At 41.2% G+C, this 23,948-nt stretch overlaps 2 protein-coding genes across 2 annotated transcripts in view; both read right to left on the reverse strand.

Moving 5' to 3' along the window:
• LOC136861690 (hemolymph lipopolysaccharide-binding protein) overlaps positions 1–367 on the reverse strand; it is a 113,144-nt gene extending 112,777 nt beyond the window's left edge. Inside the window, exon 1 of the mRNA XM_067138838.2 lies at positions 311–367. Within this exon, the coding sequence (XP_066994939.2) occupies positions 311–325 (15 nt within the window). The 5' untranslated portion in view covers positions 326–367. The remainder of the gene's footprint in view (positions 1–310) is intronic.
• An 8,391-nt stretch (positions 368–8,758) lies between these two features.
• On the reverse strand, positions 8,759–23,391 carry LOC136861716 (astakine). Its single transcript, XM_068230125.1, has 3 exons — positions 23,352–23,391; positions 13,412–13,547; positions 8,759–9,019 (listed from the first exon to the last, which is right to left on the reverse strand). Exons 2-3 carry the CDS (start codon positions 13,533–13,535, stop codon positions 8,823–8,825), a joined length of 321 nt encoding a protein of 106 aa, XP_068086226.1. The 5' UTR covers positions 13,536–13,547; positions 23,352–23,391; the 3' UTR covers positions 8,759–8,822.
• Between the last annotated feature and the right edge of the window lie 557 nt (positions 23,392–23,948).

Below are 23,948 nucleotides of genomic sequence, written 5' to 3' on the forward strand. Positions count from 1 at the left end.
GATTTCGTGGCAGAGCCATGAATCGAACCCGGACCTCGGGGGTGGCAGGTAATCACACTAATCACTACACCACAGAGGTGGACATTATTATTATTATTATTATTATTATTATTATTATTATTATTATTATTAGGGGGAAATTGTTCACCATCTCAAGCAGGCAGCCCTCTTTCCCATAAAACACGTTTACTAAAATCTATGTGCTCGTGCAGTCTTTACGCAAATCGATAGCTGTAAATGCGTTCTTTATCCAAACGAGCTGCTGAGATCAAACCAGCCTTTGTACCGAATATTCAAAGTACATACATACCCAAAAGAAACTCATTGTGCACTGCTCCGGATGATAACAGTTTACATTAACAGAAGTTCGATTATTTTTGTATCTATCGCTTACTGTAGGGGAATCAGTGAGCAGATAGGAAGGAAGTCTGAATGGAGGTCACCGTATCTACTGCGTAACATTGAGAGTTATGACTTTACAGATAACGACAATCTGAACTGCAATTATCGCTTATCTCTGAATGAATAACATCGTAGTTTTGGATTGATCTGAGCCGTAGTTGTGATTTATCTCTGAATTCATTTTACCACAGGTTGGAGTTGATTGAAGATAAAATGTTAATTTGCACTTCTGTAACCTGAGAGCTAGACAGACTCACGGAAGTTCATTTTTTGCTGGAACTGAGAAAACTCTGAAAACAAGGTTCCTATGCACTCCTGCATTAGAACTAAATTAAATCAAGTCCAAAAGTTAATTTACAAAAGAAACATTCATGTTTAATAATGCACCTTGAACCTAAACAAACGTAGGCACTTCACGTTACTACAAAATGGTTCACTCGTAAATATTTTAGGGAACTATAAGCAGTAGTTCAAATGCGTTGTTTTAGCACTAAGCAATCAAATAATCGGTTCAAGTCCTTGTCGTGGGATATTATGTGCGTGCCTTGTCTTGATCTTGACAAAGGCATTGTTAGTGATTCTAAGGCTGTGAAGCACACTACATATAAACCATGAATTTAATTAGAGAGAAATGGTTAGCAGCATTATCTGTGAAAGGAAATGAGCCTACTCAAAATGACGAAATAACTGGCAGCAGGAATCCAGCCGTGCCGTGTTTCTTGATTGGCATGACTGAATGTACGCTACATGTTTAAACTTTCTAAATGATCAGTGCTTTAATAATCTAATGACCAGTCAGTTTTACTCTAAAATATACCGCAAAACTTCTGATAATATTTCAGAACAAATAATGGAACAGGCATCATGAAGTATCCTTCAAATGAAAGGTACTATTGTCGAGAGACGATATTTCAAAAATATTCATTGTAGGTTGAAGCATGTAAGGCAGCACCTACGAAGAAAGCAAAAGAGTGGCTTTTCAAGTGGATATTTAATGAAGAGTTCATTTCATCTTTCTACCTTTCATAAATCAATACTTGTGATCTGTGTGATCTGTATAAATGCCAGCTGGAGAATGAGTCAACAAAGGCCATTAAGGAAAACCAAGACAGACTCACAGAAGAAGGAACTTCCAGATACCATCTAAAAAGTGAGGATAAGGAAAAGACAGTGTTCAATACCAGGTAAAAACCTATAATGCTGACCTCCAAAATTTTTTCCAACACCGTACTTGATAAAATCATCGCACCGACACAGATAGGTCTTATGGCGACAATGGGATAGGAAAGGGCTAGGAGTGGGAAGGACGCGGCCGTTGCCTTAATTAAGGTATAGCCCCAGCAATTTTTTGCTTGTTGTGAAAATAGAAAATCAGGGAAAACCATCTTCAGGGCTACCGACAATGGGATTCGAACCCACTATTTCCCGAATGCAATCTCATCTTTTCGCGTTATCATTATAGGATTATAATTTCTTCAACTTATTTTAATCTAAATATTTTCTTAACATTAAGTTCTATAATCTTGTAAATCTAATCCGAGCGTACAGACAAAAATTACCAGTTTATTTATATAGGTGAAAGTAGGCTGAGTGGCCGCGCGTTTTACCGCGCTACGACTATGGAGCCCAGCTCTACGTGGGTTCGAACCCCACCGTCGGCTGTTCCCAGAGTGGATTTCTGTGGTTTAATATTTTCACTTCCAGGGAAATGCCGGTACAGTCCCATTCATAGGCCAGAGCTGAGTCCTCCCGCCTCTTTACCAATTTCATTCACCATAACACATTTCACCTTCATTAGCTCCTCAACTGAGGTTGGTGCCAGGAAGGGCATCCGACCGTAGAAACATCCCGTATAAATTAATCTCATCTCATCCCGGCCCGGTATCAAGAAACGAAACTAAGGGGAAGACATACATATAGATACATGTACGTAGGCTAATTATATTTTGAGCAGCTGCTTACTTATCGTGTCAGTATGATGTCTGAACCGTTTGAGCATTATTTAAGCAGTAATTTAATAGTGTCCCCTATTGTATAGCCAACGGCCGTAGCCGTGTTGAAACACCGGATCCCGTGAGATCTCCGAAGTTAAGCAACATTGGGCGTGGTCAGGAGTTGGATGGGTTGCCACGCGCTGTTGGTGGGGGGTAAGGGAATGGAGGAGCAGAAAGGAACTGGCCACCCTACCACACGTAAACTCCGGCTCAGGAACACCTCTGCGGAGGTTCGGACCTGCCTTCGGGCAGAAAAACCGTTACCTACCTATTGTATAAGAAAGTGTAGGTTAACTGTTAGGTTTGAAATGAGCTTCAAACAACGTAGCACTATCGAAGAAGCAAAGTATTACAGCAAAATCCTTTGTGTTGAAATTGGATAGTGTAAAATTCAACGGTTTTAATACGTCCATCTTTTGTCCTACTTCTTAAAACTCATTTAACCGCCTTTACACCTACAACAATCCGGTAACTCTAAATAAAAGATTCATTTGAGTCATGTTTATTCTCTGTCAGTCCCGATATAAACGCATCAGTCTTAAACGGTAAATATAAGTAATTTAATGAGTTTCAACATACGATTGTAAGAATCCTAGTATGTAGTTTGGCCAGATACTTGAGGAATGTCTTCCTGTACCAGTCCCTCAGTAGGGTATTCCCTCACAGCAACCTGACTGTTTGTATGTCACTGATAAAGTGTGGTCGCAAATGGAAAAATGCTTAACCCGTCAAAAATAAATTAGTCTTGTATTCTACCTGAGTGATCGCAAATGAGTCGACACCGGAGCCGGACAAGTATTGCTGAGTGTTGCAGTAATAGAAGATGGCAGGAAAAACTGGACTACCCGGAGAAAAACCGGTCCGGCCTCCGCTTTGTTCAGCACAATCTCACATGGAGTGACCGGTATTTCGTAGTGATGGGCTGCGAATGGACTCGCGAAGACTCGAGTCTGGGATCGTAAAACTCGAGGTACTCGAGTCCGGACTCGAGGCCGAGGACGCTGGCAGCGTTATCTGCGAGCCGTGTATGGAAACAACACGATGCTTAATATTGTAGGTTGGCCAAGGACAAGTATTGGGCCCGTTTCCCAATAATGTGCAGTGATATAATGTACAAACTGATGTTGCGATGCGGTACTTAACATCACTTTAAAGAAGTGTGTACACAGTCACCCTTTGAAACAGTCGTTAATCCCGAAGCATACACACAGTACCTTACCGAAAAAATAAGTACGATATTATACGGCAGAACAAAATACGGAGCCGCCTCTGTGGTGTAGTGGTTAGCGTGATTAGCTGCCACCCCCGGAGGTCCGGGTTCGATTCCCGGCTCTGCCACGAAATTTGAAAAGTGGTATGAGGGCTGGAACGGGGTCCACTCAGCCTCGGGAGGTCAACTGAGTAGAGGTGGGTTCGATTCCCACCTCAGCCATCCTGGAAGTGGTTTTCCGTGGTTTCCCACTTCTCCTCCAGGCGAATGCCGGGATGGTACCTAACTTAAGGCCACGGCCGCTTCCTTCCCTCTTCCTTGCCTATCCCTTCCAATCTTCCCATCCCTCCACAAGGCCCCTGTTCAGCATAGCAGGTGAGGCCGCCTGGGCGAGGTACTGGTCATACTCCCCAGTTGTATCCCCCGACCAAGAGTATGAAGCTCCAGGACACTGCCCTTGAGGCGGTAGAGGTGGGATCCCTCGCTAAGTCCGAGGGAAAAACCGAACCTGGAGGGTAAACAGATGATGATGATGATGATGACAAAATACGGGAGTTGGAAACAATATAATCGTTATTCTTGGATATCTCACCAAATGCCCAGAGCATTCCTTCAATCAATTGAACGTTGTGGACGTTTAACTAGGGCATTCGTTGTTCTACTGCACAACAATATATACAGCCGAACGTGTACATTATGTCGTATTTACATGAATGTATAGGCCTACACAACAAAACCATATTGTAACGTAAACTAAGGAACGTGTGGACACAGGTGCTTATGACCCACAGTCTGCTTCTATGGCTAAATGGTTAGCGTACTGGCCTTTGGTCACAGGGGTCGCAGATTCGATACGCGGCAGGGTCGCAAATTTTAACCATCATTGGTTAATTTTGCCGACACGGAGGCTGGTTGTGTGTGTTGTCTTCATCATCATTTCATCCTCATTATGACGCGCAGGGCACCTACGGGTGTCAAATCGAAAGATTTGTGTGTGGTATATCTGATCTCTGGTCCGCCTCTGTGGTGTAGTGGTTAGCGTGATTAGCTGCCACCCCCGGAGGCCCGGGTTCGATTCCCGGCTCTGCCACGAAATTTGAAAAGTGGTATGAGGGCTGGAACGGGGTCCACTCAGCCTCGGGAGGTCAACTGAGTAGAGGTGGGTTCGATTCCCACCTCAGCCATCCTGGAAGTGGTTTTCCGTGGTTTCCCACTTCTCCTCCAGGCGAATGCCGGGATGGTACCTAACATAAGGCCACGGCCGCTTCCTTCCCTCTTCCTTGCCTATCCCTTCCAATCTTCCCATCCCTCCACAAGGCCCCTGTTCAGCATAGCAGGTGAGGCCGCCTGGGCGAGGTACTGGTCATTCTCCCCAGTTGTATCCCCGACCAAGCGTCTGAAGCTCCAGGACACTGCCCTTGAGGCGGTAGAGGTGGGATCCCTCGCTGTGTCCGAGGGAAAAGCCGACCCTGGAGGGTAAACAGATGATGATGATGATGATGATGATATCTGATCTCTACAATATTGTGTGAACATTGCGCCCCTTACCGAACCTTGCGTCTCGCACTGGCAATTGTCTGCAGTGTGTTCAGATGAATCTACGTAACTAGCGACTGTGTTAAGATATTTTTAATGCGAAATAGGGATACAGCTAGATTGTAATCTTTCTTTCTTAATCTGTTTACCCTCCAGGGTTGGTTTCTCCCTCGGACTCAGCCAGGGATCCCACCTCTACCGCCTCAAGGGCAGTGTCCTGGAGCGTGAGACATTGGGTCGGGGGATACAACTGGGGAGAATGACCAGTACCTTGCCCAGGCGGCCTCACCTGCTATGCTGCACAGGGGCCTTGGTGGAGGATGGGAAGATTGGAAGGGATAGATAAGGAAGAGGGAAGGAAGCCTACAATGAATAGTTAAATTATGTTCCTAATCTTCACTCCGTATCTCAAGTTACCAAAGGCTAACCTACTGGGCGATATAATGCAAATATGCAAACCCATATCCTCATCCCGAGATGGTGCAGCTCCTTTCGGGAAAACCCCCATTGCAGGTGAGCTGATGTACCATTTCAATCACATACCAGCCTTCCTGACATTCTAAAATTTCTGCCGGTACCGAGAATCGAACCCAGGCTTCTAAGAACGGAAGTTAATAACACTACCCGGTACGCTACAGAGACGCTGTAATGACCGAGCCCAACTAAATATAGACGAAGGAGAAAAGGAAGAATGTCATTGTGTGACAAGCTAAACGAATGACATTTCGAAACAAATATGTTACGGTCTTACACTCGCGTGTTTCACGTTATGGTCATCATTTACGTAGCTGTTGTAATAGTACTTAATGATTGGAGTATTTCTTCCGACTGCTCGGCAAGAGGTCGCAGTTACGGTTCGTGACGTCACAGTGGCCTTACTCGGCGAGGCTTGGACTCGCCAGACTCGATTCTCGCGAGTCCAAGCGTCACTCGCGCACATCACTAGGAATTTGAACAACAGTACCCAGAGGTGAGAGATCGGCGCACTGCATCCTGAGCCACGAAGCCACCTATTTATCGCAATGTTAAACATTATTAAGTATCAATGCTTAGATGTGGTTATTCATCATCATCATCATCATCATCATCATCTGTTTACCCTCCAGGGTCGGCTTTTCCCTCGGACACAGCGAGGAATCCCACCTCTACCGCCTCAAGGGCAGTGTCCCGGAGCTTCAGACTCTTGGTCGGGGATACAACTGGGGAGTATGACCAGTACCTCGCCCAGGCAGCCTCACCTGCTATGCTGAACAGGGGCCTTATGGAGGGATTATGGAGATTGGAAGGGATAGGCAAGGAAGAGGGAAGGAAGCGGCCGTGGCCTTATGTTAGGTACCATCCCGGCATTCGCCTGGAGGAGAAGTGGGAAACCACGGAAAACCACTTCCAGGATGGCTGAGGTGGGAATCGAACCCACCTCTACTCAGTTGACCTCCCGAGGCTGAGTGGACCCCGTTCCAGCCCTCATACCACTTTTCAAATTTCGTGGCAGAGCCAGGAATCGAACCCGGGCCTCCGGGAGTGGCAGCTAATCACGCTAACCACTACACCACAGAGGCGGACTGTGGTTATTCCAGATTGTATTTATTTAATCATCATCATCATCATCATCATCATCACGATGGGATAGGAAAGGCCTAAGAGTGGGAAGGAAGCGGCCGTGGCCTTCTTTATCTGTTTACCCTCCAGGGTCGGCTTTTCCCTCGGACACTGCGAGGGATCCCACCTCTACCGCCTCAAGGGCAGTGTCCCGGAGCTTCAGACTCTTGGTCGGGGATACAACTGGGGAGTATGTTATCTGTTTACCCTCCAGGGTCGGCTTTTCCCTCGGACACTGCGAGGGATCCCACCTCTACCGCCTCAAGGGCAGTGTCCCGGAGCTTCAGACTCTTGGTCGGGGATACAACTGGGGAGTATGACCAGTACCTCGCCCAGGCGGCCTCACCTGCTATGCTGAACAGGGGCCTTATGGAGGGATTATGGAGATGTGGGTCAGTGGTAGAGTGTCGGCCTCCGGATCCCAAGATAGCGGGTTCAAACCCGGCAGAGGTAGCCGGATTTTCGAAGGGCGGAAAAAAGTCCATTCGACACTCGATGTCGTACGATATTGGCATGTAAAAGATCTCTGGTGACTCATTCGGTGTTTACCCGACAAAATTCATTAAATCTCAGCCATAGACGCCCAAGAGAGGTTCGGTTTACTCGGTCTGCCATCTAGTAGGCCTAGAGTAAAACGAAACGTCGAAGTTGACGAGCAGACGGCCAGATGGCGTCAAATTGAGATGACTGCACGCGGTAGCTGAGGCCATATGATTATGATTATTATTAGTAGTAGTAGTAGTGGTAGTAGTAGTACGTTTTGAAGAGATGTTAAGTACAGGACAAAAATGGCCAACCGGACATCAGTGGGATCTGAACCTACAACCTTCCGATTGCGTGTCGGTTGTTTCACCAATTGAGCTATGGTGTCCTAGGTCATATTTGTTCTGTTGGGAAGTATCTAAGTTACAGGTCTGGCATTTTTTCTTTGCTATTTGCTATACGTCGCACCGACACAGATAGGTTTTGTGGCGACGATGGGATAGGAAAGGCCTAAGAGTGGGAAGGAAGCGGCCGTGGCCTTCTTTATGATAGAGTCCCAGAATTTGCCTGTGTTAAAATGGGAGACCACAGAAAACCATCTTCAGGGCTGCCGACAGTGGGATTCGAACCCACTATCTCCCTAACCGCACGGCCAACTCGCCCGGTGGTCTGGCACTACTGTCATCACACTGTTCATTCATTCATTGCCTACAACACAATGCAGCAAAAATGCCCTACAAGTGAAGTTTTCCTCCCTCCTGTGAAATTACTAGTGACTTAAGTTGGCATAGTTCTTCTTAATCTGTTTCTCATCCAGGGTTCGTTTTTCCCTCGGACTCAGCGAGAGATCCCACCTCTTCCGCCTCAAGGGCAGTGTTCGGGAGCGTCAGACATCGGGTCTGGGGATAAAACTGGGAAGGAGGACCAGTACCTCGCCCAGGCTGCCTCACCTGTTATGCTGAACAGGGGCCTTGTGGGGAATGGGAATATTGGAAGGGATAGACAAGGAAGAGGGGAGGAAGTGGCCGTGGCATTAAGTTAGGTACCATCCCGGCATTTGCTTTTAGGAGAAGTGGGAAACCACGGAAAACCACTTTCAGGATGGCTGAGGTGGGAAGTGAACGCACCTCTACTCATTTGACCTACCGAAGCTCGTGCCACTTTTCAAATATCTTGGCAGAGCCGAGAATCGAACCTGGGCCTCGAGGGCTGGCAGCTAATCACACTAACCACTACTCCACAGAGGCGGACTGATTTAGTTCTCAGGTACAGAATTTAGTAGCCTAAGCGGGAACTCAGTTTACTGCAGCCCCTGCAATATTCGGAAATAGGGTCCGACTTTTCATTGTTGCGAGCAGCCGTTTCGTGTACCAGCATTAAAACGTCTATTTCGGACCATTCTACTGCGGAGTTCTAGAGCACGCTGTACAAGGTCACAGCTGAGGTCAAAATTTTACTTTCAATGTTCAAGATTGAGAATTAATTGCTGGATATAGGTATTACAGTCACATGGGAGGAAATAAACCGCACATAGTTTTGTATAAGAATTTTGTATTAATTTCACAAAGATATTTAACATTTTACAGTTTAATTCACGCCTATTGGCAGGTAGCTGTCCTGAGGTCGCAGGAAAGATCGGGAGCACACTTGCACATATTCATGTATACGTCGGTCAGTACCACGAGGTTACCGTCTGGATAGCCCACTGTGGTGTTGATAGCCTTGATGTATGGACTGCACGGCGCACCCGTTCGCAATACTGGAGTGCATGTTGGAATACTGTAGCGACCCTGAGCTGAAAAGTAAGAGTATTTGCTTATAATCTGTAGCTGAAGCACATATTTCATATATAACAACATCCCAAAACTAATTTCTCAATCACTGTATAAATCTGCATCTTATAACAGATTCTAGTAAAACAGAAAATGTAACAGCATTTACACAGAAAACTCAGTTGGACCCGAGGTTCATGTAAACCTCAGTCTAATGGTTCCAAAAGTGTTCGCCGCGACACCTCGGTGCACCTCGCCGAGAATATTAGCATGTGCCTACTCAGATGTTAGAAATGATAAAATGATACCAGTTTTACAGTCTTTAGTACACAAACAAGTTTCTACGGGATAGTGATAATTCTGTGGTCGTTTATCGTATTGTACTAACTGTCAGGAAGCCCAGCAAATGAGAACCCGTACAAGGTTTTCCACACTCCTACAGTTTCTGCTGCTATACTAAAGGAGGTCAAATGGACTGTATTGCGACTGACTTATCTAAGGCATTTGATAGGGTAGATCATGGGGGACTAGTGGCAAAAATGAGTGCAATTGGACTAGTAAAAGGAGTGGGTGAATGGGTGGCCATATTTCTAGAAAATAAAACTCAGAGAATTAGAGTAGGCGAAGCTTTATCTGACCCTGTAATAATTAAGAGGGGAATTGCTCAAGACAGTATTATTGGACCTTTACGTTTTCTTATATATATATCAATGATATGTGTAAAGAAGTGGAGTCAGAGATAAGGCTGTTTGCAGATGATTTTATTCTGTACAGAGTAATAAATAAGTTACAAGATTGTGAGCAACTGCAAAATGACCTCGATAATGTTGTGAGATTTTCAATACTCAATGGTATGATTATAAACGGGGTTAAACGTCAGGTTGTGAGTTTCACAAATAGGAAAAAGCCTCTCAGTTTTAATTACTGCGCTGATGGGGTGGAAGTTCCTTTTGGGGATCATTGTAAGTACCTAGGTCTTAATATAAGGAAAGATCTTCATTGGGGTAATCACATAAATGGGATTGTAAATAAAGGGTACAGATCTCTGCACATGGTCATGAGGGTATTTAGGGGTTGTAGTAAGGATGTAAAGGAGAGTGCATATAAGTCTCTGGTAAGACCCCAACTAGAGTACGGTTCCTGTGTATGGGACCCTTACCAGGATTACTTGATTCAAGAATTGAAAAAATCCAAAGAAAAGCAGCTCGACTTGTTCTGAGTGAATTCCGACAAAAGAGTAGCGTTACAAAAATGTTACAAAGTTTGAGCTGGGAAGATTTCGGAGAAATGAGACGAGCTGTTCAACTCAGTGATATGTTCCGAGCTGTCATTGGAGAGATGGCGTGGAATGACATCAGTAGACGAATATATTTGAGTTATGTCTTTAAAAGTAGGGAAGTTCACAATATGGAGATAAAACTGGAATTAAAGAGGACAAATAGGGGCAATTATTCGTTTATAGGAAGGGGAGTTAGGGATTGGAATAACTTACCAAGGGAGATGTTCAATAAATTTCCAATTTCTTTGCGATCATTTAAGAAAAGGCTAGGAAAAAACAGATAGGGAATCTACCATCTGGGCGACTGTCCTAAATGCCGATCAGTATTGATTGATTGATTGATTGATTGATTGATTGATTGATTGATTGATTGATTGATTGATTGATTGATTGATTGATTGATTGATATTCAAAGCGTTTATACATTTATTGTTACTGAACTTAATTTTTTCTTTAAAAATGAAAATACAATAAATACAAGCAACAGAGTATACCAGATCGCAAATGCTATGAGGGTGCAGCAGTTACATGATGAGCAAGGAAAGGGAGCTGCAGTTGTCGAAGTTTGGGAACTATCGCCTTAGTCTAGAAGCATAAGCCTAAGGCAGAATAGGTAGGTACTTGCTACAATGTATGACTTCGATCTGGAGAAATAAATATCGGACTTAACGACTGAACATTTCTGACGTAGTTTTCCGATTTATCTGTATTCTACTATTCCTCATCTGTATTACTGATGAATGCTTCACTAATCTGTTGTAATATTCCTGTGTTGGCGTCACCTACCATGAGGTACATTAGTGAGTAAGATCTCGATTACTTTTTCGTCAAATTAAGTTCCATTGCCTTCTCTCAGCTTCTCAGTTCATTGTCTCACCATTTATGATTCGATAATCTCACCTCACGTTCATTATTCTCTGCAACGTCATATTTCGAATACAGTAATACAATCGTTTAGCCTTGCCCATCGTAGAATGTTCTTTCATTATACCGCGTGTCCACAATTAAAGTTATGGTATTCAGTGCGGTACAGCACGGGTTGTAATAATCGTAGAAGTCCGAATTTTCGTAGATTTGCTAAATAACCAATGCGCTCGCGAATTTTGCCACAAAAATTATTAGTTCTCAATACTGCCACCAGGCGAAAATATGGCGCTCTAAGCAGTCAGAACGTGCAATATTCCGTAAATCTGACATCAAAATATTCTTCCGGTAGAATTGCGTTGTGTCAGTTCCTTGGATGTTGCTTGGCGACATATGTTGCTTGCTTTTGTGAAGTGAATCTTCGTTGTAACGTACGAAAGTTGAACTTTTCTGTGTGAAATGTAATGCCTATTGGGAAGAGAGACCGTGCACTATTAGTTGTATTTATCAGAATGGCAGCAATAGCAACGCTGCATTGCGGGAATATCGCCGACAGAAACACCAGAGAAGAGGTACCATGACAAGTAGTGGGTTGAGAAAATGATTAAGAAATTCGAGGGAAGAGGTGAATTAGGTCTCGCATCAGGTAGGGGACGGCGGCCCATCCCCATGGATGTTGCTGATGAAGTTGCTGTAGCTGTAGCAAACCGTGCAACATATTCTCCCATTTCTGTAACAAGTGCTCGGGTTGTGTCACTTGAATTGTCCCTACTCCGTTCAACAGTTCACAAGATTCTGCGGCGTATTTTTACACTGGTATCCCTACAAACTTCATACTGTTCACAAATTGAAACCCCAAGATATTGCACAGCGCCGTGACTTTGCACTTCGGTTTCCGGCGCGCGTGGAAGTGGACAACATGCGACCGGCGAATATTCTGTGAACTGACGAGGTGCATTTTACTTTGGAGGGTGCAGTGAATGCACAGAACTGTCGCATATTGGGTTCGACTCCTCCAAACGTTGTGCAGGAACAACCATTACATTCAGCTTAGGTGAATATTTGGTGTGGTTTTACAAGCTCCTTCATTCTCGGTCCGCCTTTTCTTTTTTCTTTTTTTTATGAGGAGATGACCCCTGGCCTAAAGGCTAGCATACGATGACGTGTCGCTCTGATTTCAACTGTCGACCATGCCGTGTTGCTGATACAGCATGTTGCTGAGTTCGGAGGCTATATTGAATAGTGTTTGTAACCATAAATGCTAATAGACTAGCCAGAACCAAGGTTATCATGTGTTTGATCTTTCCTGCCTTTTTTCTGTGACCCATACCATCGCTTATAGAGCCAAATTTTCGGCTGGTGCCAAAACGTGGAGCTAATATCCTTAAGGCATACTTTGCGAGAGCATTGCTTAGTTACCATATCTACTAAATTTCAGATTGCTACGATCATTACAGCCCATGCTGTACAGCGCTGAATACCTTGACTTTAACAGTGGACAGCCGGTATTTCTTTATATATTTTCTTATTTTAATAATAACATATAATCAAAGAATTTGTAACTGATTTCCAAAATTCCGGTTTGGTTAGGGATGGATTTCCATGATGTATAAGATATGCTGGAACCCAATGGTGAAACTCATGTCTGGAGATGATCTCTGGAGATGACCAAACCAAGATAAGAATATAACAGGTCCGATGATTATCCTCTTATTCAGAGGATCTTCACCCAAAAAGTTCTGTTAGAAACTTTGGACAAAATATCGGAGACTTTAGAAGCTCTCCAAGGAGATGATCCTGTAGTTCTTCAGATCAGATCAGATCAGATCTTGTTACAGGGTGATGCCGAAAGGGAAGAAAGTCGAGAAGAGGCGGAAGTGAATTGATGAATACATTACAGTGTCACTATAGAGAAAATGGGGATGAGATTAGACCTGGAATGGCGAACACAGCATAATGAGAAGGCAGGAATATAATGACTTGATAGGATAGTATGATTATTGTGGATTTTGGGTTAAGATATCTCCTGACTTAGAGCCGATGACCTATCTGTTAGGCCCGTTTAAACAACAAACATCAAGTCTGGGAAGTGCATTTAAAGTATGGATGAATGTATAACGCAATATTATGAATAATATAAATACCATAAGGCAGAAATATGAACTGAAATACTTCGAGATTTGTATTGCATTTGGGAGATAAGCAGAGTTTAGATTACGTAGAAATGATTAGATGTATTCGACAATAAAATGCCATCTATTTCGGTACTCACAGATCATACAGCATTCGTTGAGTGCACACTCACTGCTGTCTACGCAGCCAATGTACTTTGGACGTGCTGCCTCCAGGCCGACCAGACACAGAACCAAAACAGCAACTACTGCGAGGAGTTTCATTATGTGATTGCCCTGGAACAAGTATATGTATGTATGTTCAGTCCGTCAGCAATGCCGCTGGTGGGATTCTCAACAGCTCTGCCATCGGCTGTCACAGATGGCCTAGGCATCACTGAAGAGGCGTATTAGGGAAATGAGGAATGGGGTAGTTTCCCGTTGCTTTGCTCACAAACAAGTATATATAATAATGTTTAATTTAAGTTTCCATTACAACTAGAAGAGAAATTATTACTGTTTCCAAATCACGCAGTTTGTAACTATTACTACCAGAGTAGTGCAAACTATAATTCACAAAACTTCAGCACGATCAAAAACTTTTGAGCATTTTCGAGGTTTCCAATACAGTAAATTATCTCAGGCGGAAAACCAATTCATTTTTCCTCCTTACTCACTTGAGCCACTAAAATTCATCCATGATCTAACACGCAACCTCTTCTTCACTACGACATGACCGACTGACGGATGTACGGAATCCACCAAAGCAATACATACCTCTTTTATTTGTAAAAGTAGGCAAATAATTCAGATTAAACACCATGTTTATTCCAAATTAATTTTAGAAGAAGTTTAATTGTTGTTGTATACTGTATTCTGCTTGTCTTGATACATCCCTATTGTTCTTACTACCTGCATTTCCCTCAAAAACGAAGTAAAAAGCTTCCATGATAGATACAAAATATCCTAGCCTTGTAAGGAATACTAAACTTCAAACAAGTTTGGTGTAAGTCGGCTGTTATATGCTTAAATGACAATGAAATTTCTAAAAGTCTTTGTGGTGCTCTGAACAAGAATGTTTTATTATATTACACTTATAAATAGAAACTATAAAATTGAAGACATAAGAGGAGAATCAATTTCATTGAAGAAGATGCATCTATTACAAACTCTGATATAGTTCATAACTGTTGACGATAGAATAGAATAGAATAGAATAGAATAGAATAGAATAGAATAGAATAGAATAGAATAGAATTTATTTATAATCAACAGGTTATTTTCCCAATCAAAGATGATTCAATAAAACATAATATGCAACAAATATATCTCAAGCAAATAACACTAATTTCCTAAAATAGTAACCAAGTTCAAACTAAATCTAGAGACCTTTTTATATGCATATTTATAAATCCTTAAATAAATAAATAAATAAATAAATAAATAAATAAATAAATAAATAAATAAATAAATAAATAAATAAATAAATAAATGAAAATAAATAAATAAATACATACATACATTACCATTATAGACTGTTATGCCTTTCAGCGTTCAGTCTGCAAGCCTCTGTGAATTTACTAAACGTCGCTACAATCTTCGATTTGCAACTAGTGTTGTGGCCTCATTTAGTTCTATACCTCTTATCTTTAAATAGTTAGAAACTTAGTCTAACCATCGTCGTCTTGGTCTACCTCTACTTCTCTTACCCTCCATAGCAGAGTCCAGTATTCTCCTAGGTAAGCTATCCTCCTCCATTCGTCTCACATGACCCCACCACCAAAGCCGGTTTATGCGTATAACTTTATCCATCGAGTTCATTCCTAAATTAACCTTTATCTAGTCATTCCGAGTACCTTCCTGCCATTGTTCCCACCTGTTTGTACCAGCAATCATTTTTGCTACTTTCATGTCTGTTACTTCTAACTTATGAATAAGATATCCTGAGTCCACCCAGCTTTCGCTCCCGTAAAGCAAAGTTGGTCTGAAAACAGACCGATGTAAAGATAGTTTCGTCTGGGAGCTGACTTCCTTCTTACAGAATACTGTTGATCGCAAGTGCGAGCTCACTGCATTAGCTTTACTACACCTTGATTCAATCTCACTTACTATATTACCATCCTGGGAGAACACACAACCTAAATACTTGAAATTATCGACCTGTTCTAGCTTTGTATCACCAATCTGACATTCAATTCTGTTGAATTTCTTACCTACTGACATCAATTTAGTCTTCGAGGGGCTAATTTTCATACCATACTCATTGCACCTATTTTCAAGTTCCAAGATATTTGACTGCAGGCTTTCGGCACAATCTGCAATTAAGACCAAGTCGTCAGCATAGGTCAGACTGCTTACTACAATTCCACCTAACTGAATCCCTCCCTGCCATTTTATATCATTCAGCAGATGATCCATGTAAACTACGAACAGCAAAGGTGAAAGGTGAATAAATAAATAAATAAAACTAAATCTCCTTAATAATTGACATTATTAAACTACATGTAGTAATATTTACATATTTACATATCTTACAGATAGGACCTTACATTCATGAGGTGATTAGGGCATGTCTGATTTTAGACGGGGGTGAGTGAAAAAGGTCCACTGATTCACTCACCTCATTCAGTGATGTTAGTGCCCTCACAAGCCATGAGTTAGCCCGAGCCACAGTTCTCATTTTAGGCAGATGAAAAACATACCTTTGCCTAGTATTGCGACGAGGAACATGTAATGGAATCAGCTCCAGTAATGTAGAGCAATCCACTCTATTCGTCAGACACTTATAAAGAAAGAGGGCATTGGTACATCTGCGGCGTGAGTGCAATGTCCTCATGCTCATAGTCTCACAAAAAGACTCGTAATCGGACGAAGAGAGAGATATACTCAAACCCTTTTAGCTGATCCATTTCATGAACCTTATTTGGACTCTTTCCAAGTTTTGTATTAAATACTGCTGAGAAGGCAGCCACACCTCGCAACAGTATTCTAACGATGGCCTGATTAGAGTGCAATACAAAGTTATTAGAGTTCTAGGAGAAACAAATTCGGTACAATTTCTTTTCAGAAAGGCAAGTAATTTAAACCCTTTCCTAGAAATCCTGTCTAAATGTTTCACGAAGTAAAGACCGTAGCAGTTTGAAAGTGTCACACCAAGATCATTTATTTCATTCACACGAGCTATTTGGAAATTGCATAAATTGCATAAATAGTAAGGGTAATTTATTGGTTCCAACTTGCGTAAAAATATAATTGCGTTGCATTTTGAAGTATTCAAACCAAACAGCCACTTTTTACACCAGTTACTTAGTAGGTTTAAGTCAGACTGTAACAACTTAACAGTCCAACTCACTATTGATTACCTTAAAGATCTGTAGATCGTCAGCATAGAGAAGGCAATTACTGTGTTGTTAACTAATGTCATATCATTTATGAATATGACAAAGAAAAGGGGGCCCAGTAAAGAGCCTTGGGGGACACCTGAAGTAGGCTTTGACATAATACCATCAGCTTTTACTACGCAAACTCTATTAGTGAGATAGCTTCTAATCCACTCCAAAGTACTTCCTCCTATCCCATATGCTGACAATTTGGTGAGTAGAGCATCATGTTGAACTGAATCAAAGGCTTTGGGAAAGTCCGTATAAACAACATCCACTTGTTGCCTCCTATCGAGAGATTCTGAAATGAAATTGATATACATCGCCATATTGGACACGGTAGAGCGTTTCTGTACAAAACCATGTTGCGCTATATTAATATACTCTGAAACTGAACTGTACAATCTCTTATACACAATCTTCTCTGCCACCTTTGAAATTAGGGACAATAACACAACAGGCCTATAGTTATCAAACACCATTTTGTCTCCTTTCTTGTACATTGGTATGACGTAACCTTTCTTCCACTCACACGGAAAATACCCTGACGAGAATGACATATTTATTATGATGCTAAGTGGCCTACCTAGCTCAGATGCACATTCTTTCAATACTATTGCGGGTACGTCATCTGGACCACATGATTTGGAGGTATCCAAAGAAGCAAGAATTGAAGATACCTCTGCTGGAGAGGTCACTATTGAAGTTGGGCCAATATCACACACGGACGAAGTGGATATATCTTCAAGTGTTAAAGAGTTACCACTGTGTTTTAATTTCGACCAGAAGTTTCAATATTCAATATTTTAAGTGCACTTTTAAGTACATTTTCTTCCAGTTTGCTTTCTTCTGATGTAAATATTCCAGTGAATCTCCCAGAGTTTTTTAGATGCACAGTGAATATTGTATCGATACTAGACTTTAGAGAATAATACTTCAAGCGATGAATAGACTAGTTCATAATCGTACGAGCTGCTCATAATCAAAATTAAGTGTGATGGCTACTCTTCAATGATCGACCTCCATTACAGAACTTCTAAACTATGTTACAATAACAAGTTCCATGCAATCTTAAAAATTAAATAAGATCGATCGTGATTAGTAATTTGGTTCATAACTGTCAGTGATTGGCTGGTAGAGGAGCGGAAAAGATCTGGCCATCTCACCGCAAGTAAATTGTGACTCACTTTTTTATTTCTAGTGTGATAATCTTTTGTTGCTCGTGATTCTGCTAAAATTAGTTCAGAAGGTTGTTTCTTGCTTTTAGAATTTGTTTCAGGCAGAATGTATACGTGATAAGGAATCTACCACCTGGGCGACAGCCCTAAATGTTGATCATTGATTGATTGATTGATTGATTGATTGATTGATTGATTGATTGATTGATTGATTGATTGATTGATTGATTGATTGATTGATTGATTGATTGATTGATTGATTGATTGATTGATTGATTGATTGATTGATTGATTGATTGATTGATTGATTGATTGATTGATTGATTGATTTCTCACTAGCCAAAATTCCTAGGAAAGAAACATATTAAAGTAAAGAGATATATGGGGATTCAGGAATCGAAGGAACCAAATCATATTGCAATTGTAGATTCATCGAACGAGTTGGACGGATATGAAAAACAATAACGAAGCACTGAATGAGGTAGATGATAACCGGTGTTCGTCAGCATTGTCCAGAAAAGAAAAGTAAAATACCTTGGCCACATTCCATTGTAAAACTTCAATTTGAAGAAACAGTTTCTGGCAAGAAAAGAAGATAACGAGAAACGGAATTCAATTTCAAGAACTTAATGAAAACCATGAACTGCAAGTGTTATGGGGAGATGAAGCTATAAGTTCTGGACAGAAACCCATAGCTGCAGGGACAAGGTTTGGCCTTTATGGTGTGATAATGATATAGTTGACCTCAATGTTAGTGCTTCTCACATATAACTTGTATCTTCTTTCTATACTCTGATAGCCTCCGCAAGTTTTAACAGTGAAATATTTTATATGAGTAGCATTTCAGCCACCACTCTGAGTCGAACATCTTTATTTCTCTGTCATTATTGTATAACGTTTGTGGAGAACTGTATCTATTTTTAAAGTTCGGGGAAGAAAATTACTTTGCTGAGAACGTATGGAAATTGAATGGCACTGTTGGTAATTATGCAATGAACTGTTTGATATATGAAGTTCCTGCTAATACAATGACTTTTTACTTAGCCAAAATAGACTGCAATACAACATAGTAACACTTGCGTATGGTGATACAGATGTTGATTCCCATAGAGAACCTGAAATATTTGTCTCGAATGAGTAAATTTATAATACCAATATATTTGGTCCGTTATTGGACATTATAAATTTTCCAGCTAACTCATTCCTGGTTGCCATATACTTGTGCATGGGCTTAGATCAATTGGAAAGGGACAAGATACAGGCGTAATACCTTGTACAGTGTTAAGTATTCCACCATCTCCCAATACGTTTCATGTTTACAACAAATACTACAGTTATAGTTGAGATCAGTGAGTCTACAATGTTACAGCCATCGAAAGAAGCAATATTCAACTAAACTCTTGGAAATCAAGTCCATTGCAACAGGTTTTGGTGGCAGTTGCCAGAAACGAAAACATACATCACTAAATGGCATTGTATCAACCTCCTGATCCAGATAGTTCCAATAGAACACTACCATACGCTCTGAAATAACAAGAATGTCAAGCATTTTCAATAAATTCACCATACAAGGTTATAGGGCAATGCTTTTTTAACCTTAAACTAGAAATGCTTGGGTCGAAAAGAGTGAAATCGAGATGTTGGTGAGTCCTCAACCAGAAGGCTGGTTAGAACACCAACAGCTCAATCATCGGCTGTCATAGACTGCCTGGATGTCACTGGCGAGGTGTACATAACGAGTCACAAAATGCCACGAATCTAAAGAAAGGATGGCCATTTTTAGTAAACTGTGCTTTGAGATGCCTATTACCGATACATTCCAGGCCAAGGAGGTCTTTTATTTCCACCTGTCTTCATGACTACATTGTTTTGCATTAATTTTCTACACGTTTTCCTCGCCATTTCGATGGTAATCTTAACTACCCACCTAACCAGTATCGACTGCCGATGACACGCTTTTATACCTCATAAAAACAATCAAAACAACGACTATCATCATCATTTAACTCGTTGACAAGAAAGTCGAACAATATTATTTCCATGTCAGCTATATTCGGAGGTGATGAGCTTTGCACTAAAAATCTAAATTTGTGAATGGATTGAAAAAAGAAAGTGTAAAATGTATGAGATGTAATATATGATCATGCGACTGGAAATAGTAGTTTCTATAACATTTTTTGTACCGATTTTAGATGGAACAAGTATTTCGGGACATACAGGGTATCTCATATAAACTAAGACCATCGAAACAGATTTAAACCATAAAACTTGGAGAAGACTGTTGTAGTGCAATGCAAAGCAAAGTATGAACAGTACAAGTAGGGTGTGCAGTGTAAGATGAAAGAGGATTTTGTTGTGTGTTTATCACTTTCATGCTTTGTTCCACGGTTTTCTTAAAACCTTACTAACTTATTTATCATGTGTGTTAATTAACACTCTATGCCTTATCTAGGAGAAGTGGGCATGTTATTTTAACAGTGAACACTGATGGATTGATAGTCTCACACATCATACACGGATTGTTTTTTATTAGTGGAACAGCTACAGTTGTGAGTTTTTGTTTTTCATTAATTTGTGTATTCATGATCGTGATTTTATGTGTTGGTGTGCATGAATCGCGTGTGTCTAGTAAAGGAATATTACGTTCGCATTTCATAAAAGTGTTTAATAGCATGACAATAAGTGCATATTGAACTGCGTATTTTAGCACTTTACAGCATAGTTGCATGGCTACATTAGTGATTTATACAGCATATAAATCCGATGTCCATAGCCTCCGTGGCTCAAGCGGCAGCGCGCCGGCCTCTCACCACTGCGTTCCGTGGTTCAAATCCCGGTCACTCCATGTGAGATTTGTGCTGGACAAAGCGGAGGTGGAACAGGTTTTTCTCCGCGTACTCTGGTTTTCCCTGTCATATTTCATTCCAGCAACACTCATCAATATAATTTCATTTCAACTGTCAGTCATTAATTATTGTCCCAGAGGAGTGCGACAGGCTTCGGCAGCCGGCACAGTTCCTATCCTCGCTGCTGGATGGGGGCTTCATTGTTTCCATTCCTGACCCGGTCGAATGGCTGGAAACAGGCTCTGGATTGTCACTTTCATAAATCCGATGACTAGTGATAACTATCAAAGACAAGGTTTGTAGCATTGTGATCAGACCAGCAATGACATACAGTGCAAAGTCATGGGTCAGGCAAGCCAAGCATAATCAAAAACTGCAAGTTGTTAAAATGAGAACATTAGGTTGGTCAGTGGATGTGACACGTGAAGATCGGATCAAAAATGTACACATTCGTGGCTCAATGGAAGCCTCTGCGATAACAGATAAAATGGGCCAAGGACAGTTGAAATGGTTTGGACATATACAACAGAGAATCAAAAATCACCTTAATCAGGATAGTCAGATAGAAATACCTGCGCTAGGTGAACCGAACATTTCCTCGGACACTCCCGGCGCTAAAAGCCATACGCTAAATAAATAATCGATATACATAAAATAAGAGTTTTGTCTGTACATTGCTCGGAATTTGAAAAGAATGGCATTTCTGTATCGGTCATGTCCACAGTAACAAGGAAATGCACTTTTTACTTTTCCGTAATTTCTGTCTGCTGTCTGTATGTATGTACACGCATCACTAGAAAAGGGTTGAAGAGAATTTAATGAAAATCGGCATGAAAAGTCAGGGAATATGTCGCTACAATCTAAGCCATAAATTATTTTATTCACGCTGAGTGAAATGGTAGTTTAGGGGAAGGCCTAAAATTTTATTCTTAAATATTTACGTCATTAGTGGTCCTATCTCATTGAAAACCGGTATATGGAGTCGGAGAATGAACCAATATAATATAGGCTATAAATCATTTTATTCGCGCTGAATGAAATTGTAGTTTAGGGGAAGGCCTAAAATTTAATTATCAAATATTTTTATTATTAGTGGTCGTATCGATAAATACTACATAACCAAAGTTATATAGAATGAAATTGCCGACCATTTATATCTTATACATGTTTACCGTACCGGCTATGATAACACAGATATTTATGAATTTTTATTTTTACTGCCAAGTCCATATCGACGCCAAGCCACGAGAAAATGGGTGAACAGAATTTAATGAAAATCGGTATATAGAGTCGGGGAATAATAAACTACAGTCGAAGCTATAAACAATTTTATTCACCCTGGATTAAATTGTAGTTTATGGGAAGGCGCCTAAAATGTAATTTTTTAATACCTATGTTTTTGGTTATGTTTTGAATGTACTACATAACAAACGTTACAGGGAATACAATTTCCGATCATTTATGTTTTATTCAGTTTTACCGTACTGACTATGATGAGTGGTATTTCAGAGTCGAAAGAAAACGAAATGTGAAGGCCTACAATATCGAAAGCGCATAACATTGATCAACAATACATTACATTGACCATTGTTTGTTGTGATGTTCTTTGGCTCTTATGGTGCCCTCAACTCCGATAGATGGGAGTACTGCTGCGTACCGAGTATAATAGCCTGACTGAATATTGGCGGGAAATAGCCGGGGAGTTAGAATACTTTGTTCTTTAGCATGCCATTCCTCTGGTTCATACATTTTCTGATACAGCTGGTACGTAACGTACTGGTTCTTAGTATTCCAGTTATTCGATCCCTACTCTGACACGCTGTTTTGAATGAGCAGCATGCATACTTAACCACAATTCACTAAATAACTCAAATATCAACCCTGCAAAGAGCCGTTTCTTAAGAAAAGCTTCTTCGTCTTCACTTTTATTAAATTCTACATGAATTTTATTCCAAATTATCAGTGAAGAGGGGGGTTTCTCCTCTGGCTTGGAGGAAGAATTTGCCTCCAAGTCAGATAGATTTTTTCGCCGCCAGTGTAGTGAATTGATATTTAGCGACTCATCAGGTACTCCTAGGAAACAGATTAGTGAAAGGGCATAGTTTTTGCCCTGGGAGTCTCCACTATTCGACCCTCTCTCCGCCGAAAAAGACGAAGAGTGTTCACGAATCACTGTCTGCGGTTTGGTCATTCCAGCTCTGGAACTTTGGACTGTTAGATCGGCAGTGTAGTCCTGTTCGTTAAAAGGGAGACAATGTTGATCGAGTATTTCATATGAAAACATTGCTTTTAATCGCGCCATTCCTATTGACGTCATTGTAAAATATGTTCATTTCAGGTGGGAAAACCACTAAGACAGTCTTTCTGAGGATGTAGAAAGGCAGGTGGAGAGTGAGTGTCTACCAGTATAATGACAACTCCCCAACCTGATTGTGACTGATGGTATGCAAGCGGGTCAACCATTACAGGGAAAATTCCCTAACTCAGTCTTCATATCAGAAAAGATGTTTGGTGACTTCCCCGTCGCGTTTCTAGGGTAACGTTAAGAGCTGTGCAATTTAATACAATCTTGCTCACAACGTGTACACTAGAATTCCGTATACAATGTAGAATTCCGTAGCGAAGCACGGGTACGTCAGCTAGTAAATAAATAAATTTGATATGTCCTGGAAGACAATCTTTCGTAACAGTACTCACCTGTTGTAACAATGATTCAAGAGATGTCCTGCATGATGAAGCAGTGCAGTATATATATACTACTAGCATGACGTCAGCACCCACTTGAATGAATGACAATTACATTACAGAAAAATCTAACAGCACGTGGAGAAGAACTTGCGAAATGCTTTTGAGAAGCAGAAACATACCTCTGGATTTGGTACATCACAGAAACCAGTACTCCTTCCACATCCACCTCTCCCGACGGTAAAAAATGAAATGGCGTATGCTTTTAGTGCTGGGAGTGTCCGAGGACAAGTTCGGCTCGCCAGTTGCAGGTCTTTTGATTTGACACCCGTAGGCGACCAGCACGTCTTGATGAGGATGAAATGATGATGAAGACGACACATACACCCAGCCCCCGTACCAGGGAAATTAACCATTCATGGTTAAAATTCCCGACCCTGCTGGGAATCGAACCCGGGACCTCCGTGACCAAAGGCCAGCACGCTAAGCATTTAGCCATGGAGGAGGACTCTCCCGACGGTAGAAGATAGAGTTAGCTACTCTTCCAGCAGAGGAAAAAAAAAAAGAGGAATGATAAGAAGAAAAGTGCACTAGATAACAAGGTGTTAG

The sequence above is a fragment of the Anabrus simplex genome, chromosome 1, assembly GCF_040414725.1.
Source record: "Anabrus simplex isolate iqAnaSimp1 chromosome 1, ASM4041472v1, whole genome shotgun sequence".
Classification (NCBI taxonomy): Eukaryota; Metazoa; Arthropoda; class Insecta; order Orthoptera; family Tettigoniidae; genus Anabrus; species Anabrus simplex.

What these genes read in the sequence shown, in the direction of transcription:
- LOC136861716 (XM_068230125.1), bottom strand. Translation starts at nt 13,535, where the DNA reads ATGAAACTCCTCGCAGTAGTTGCTGTTTTGGTTCTGTGTCTGGTCGGC. An exon ending in CAACGAATGCTGTATGATCT is followed by an intron (nt 9,020 to 13,411) that starts GTGAGTACCGAA and finishes CTTACTTTTCAG; the next exon opens with CTCAGGGTCGCTACAGTATT.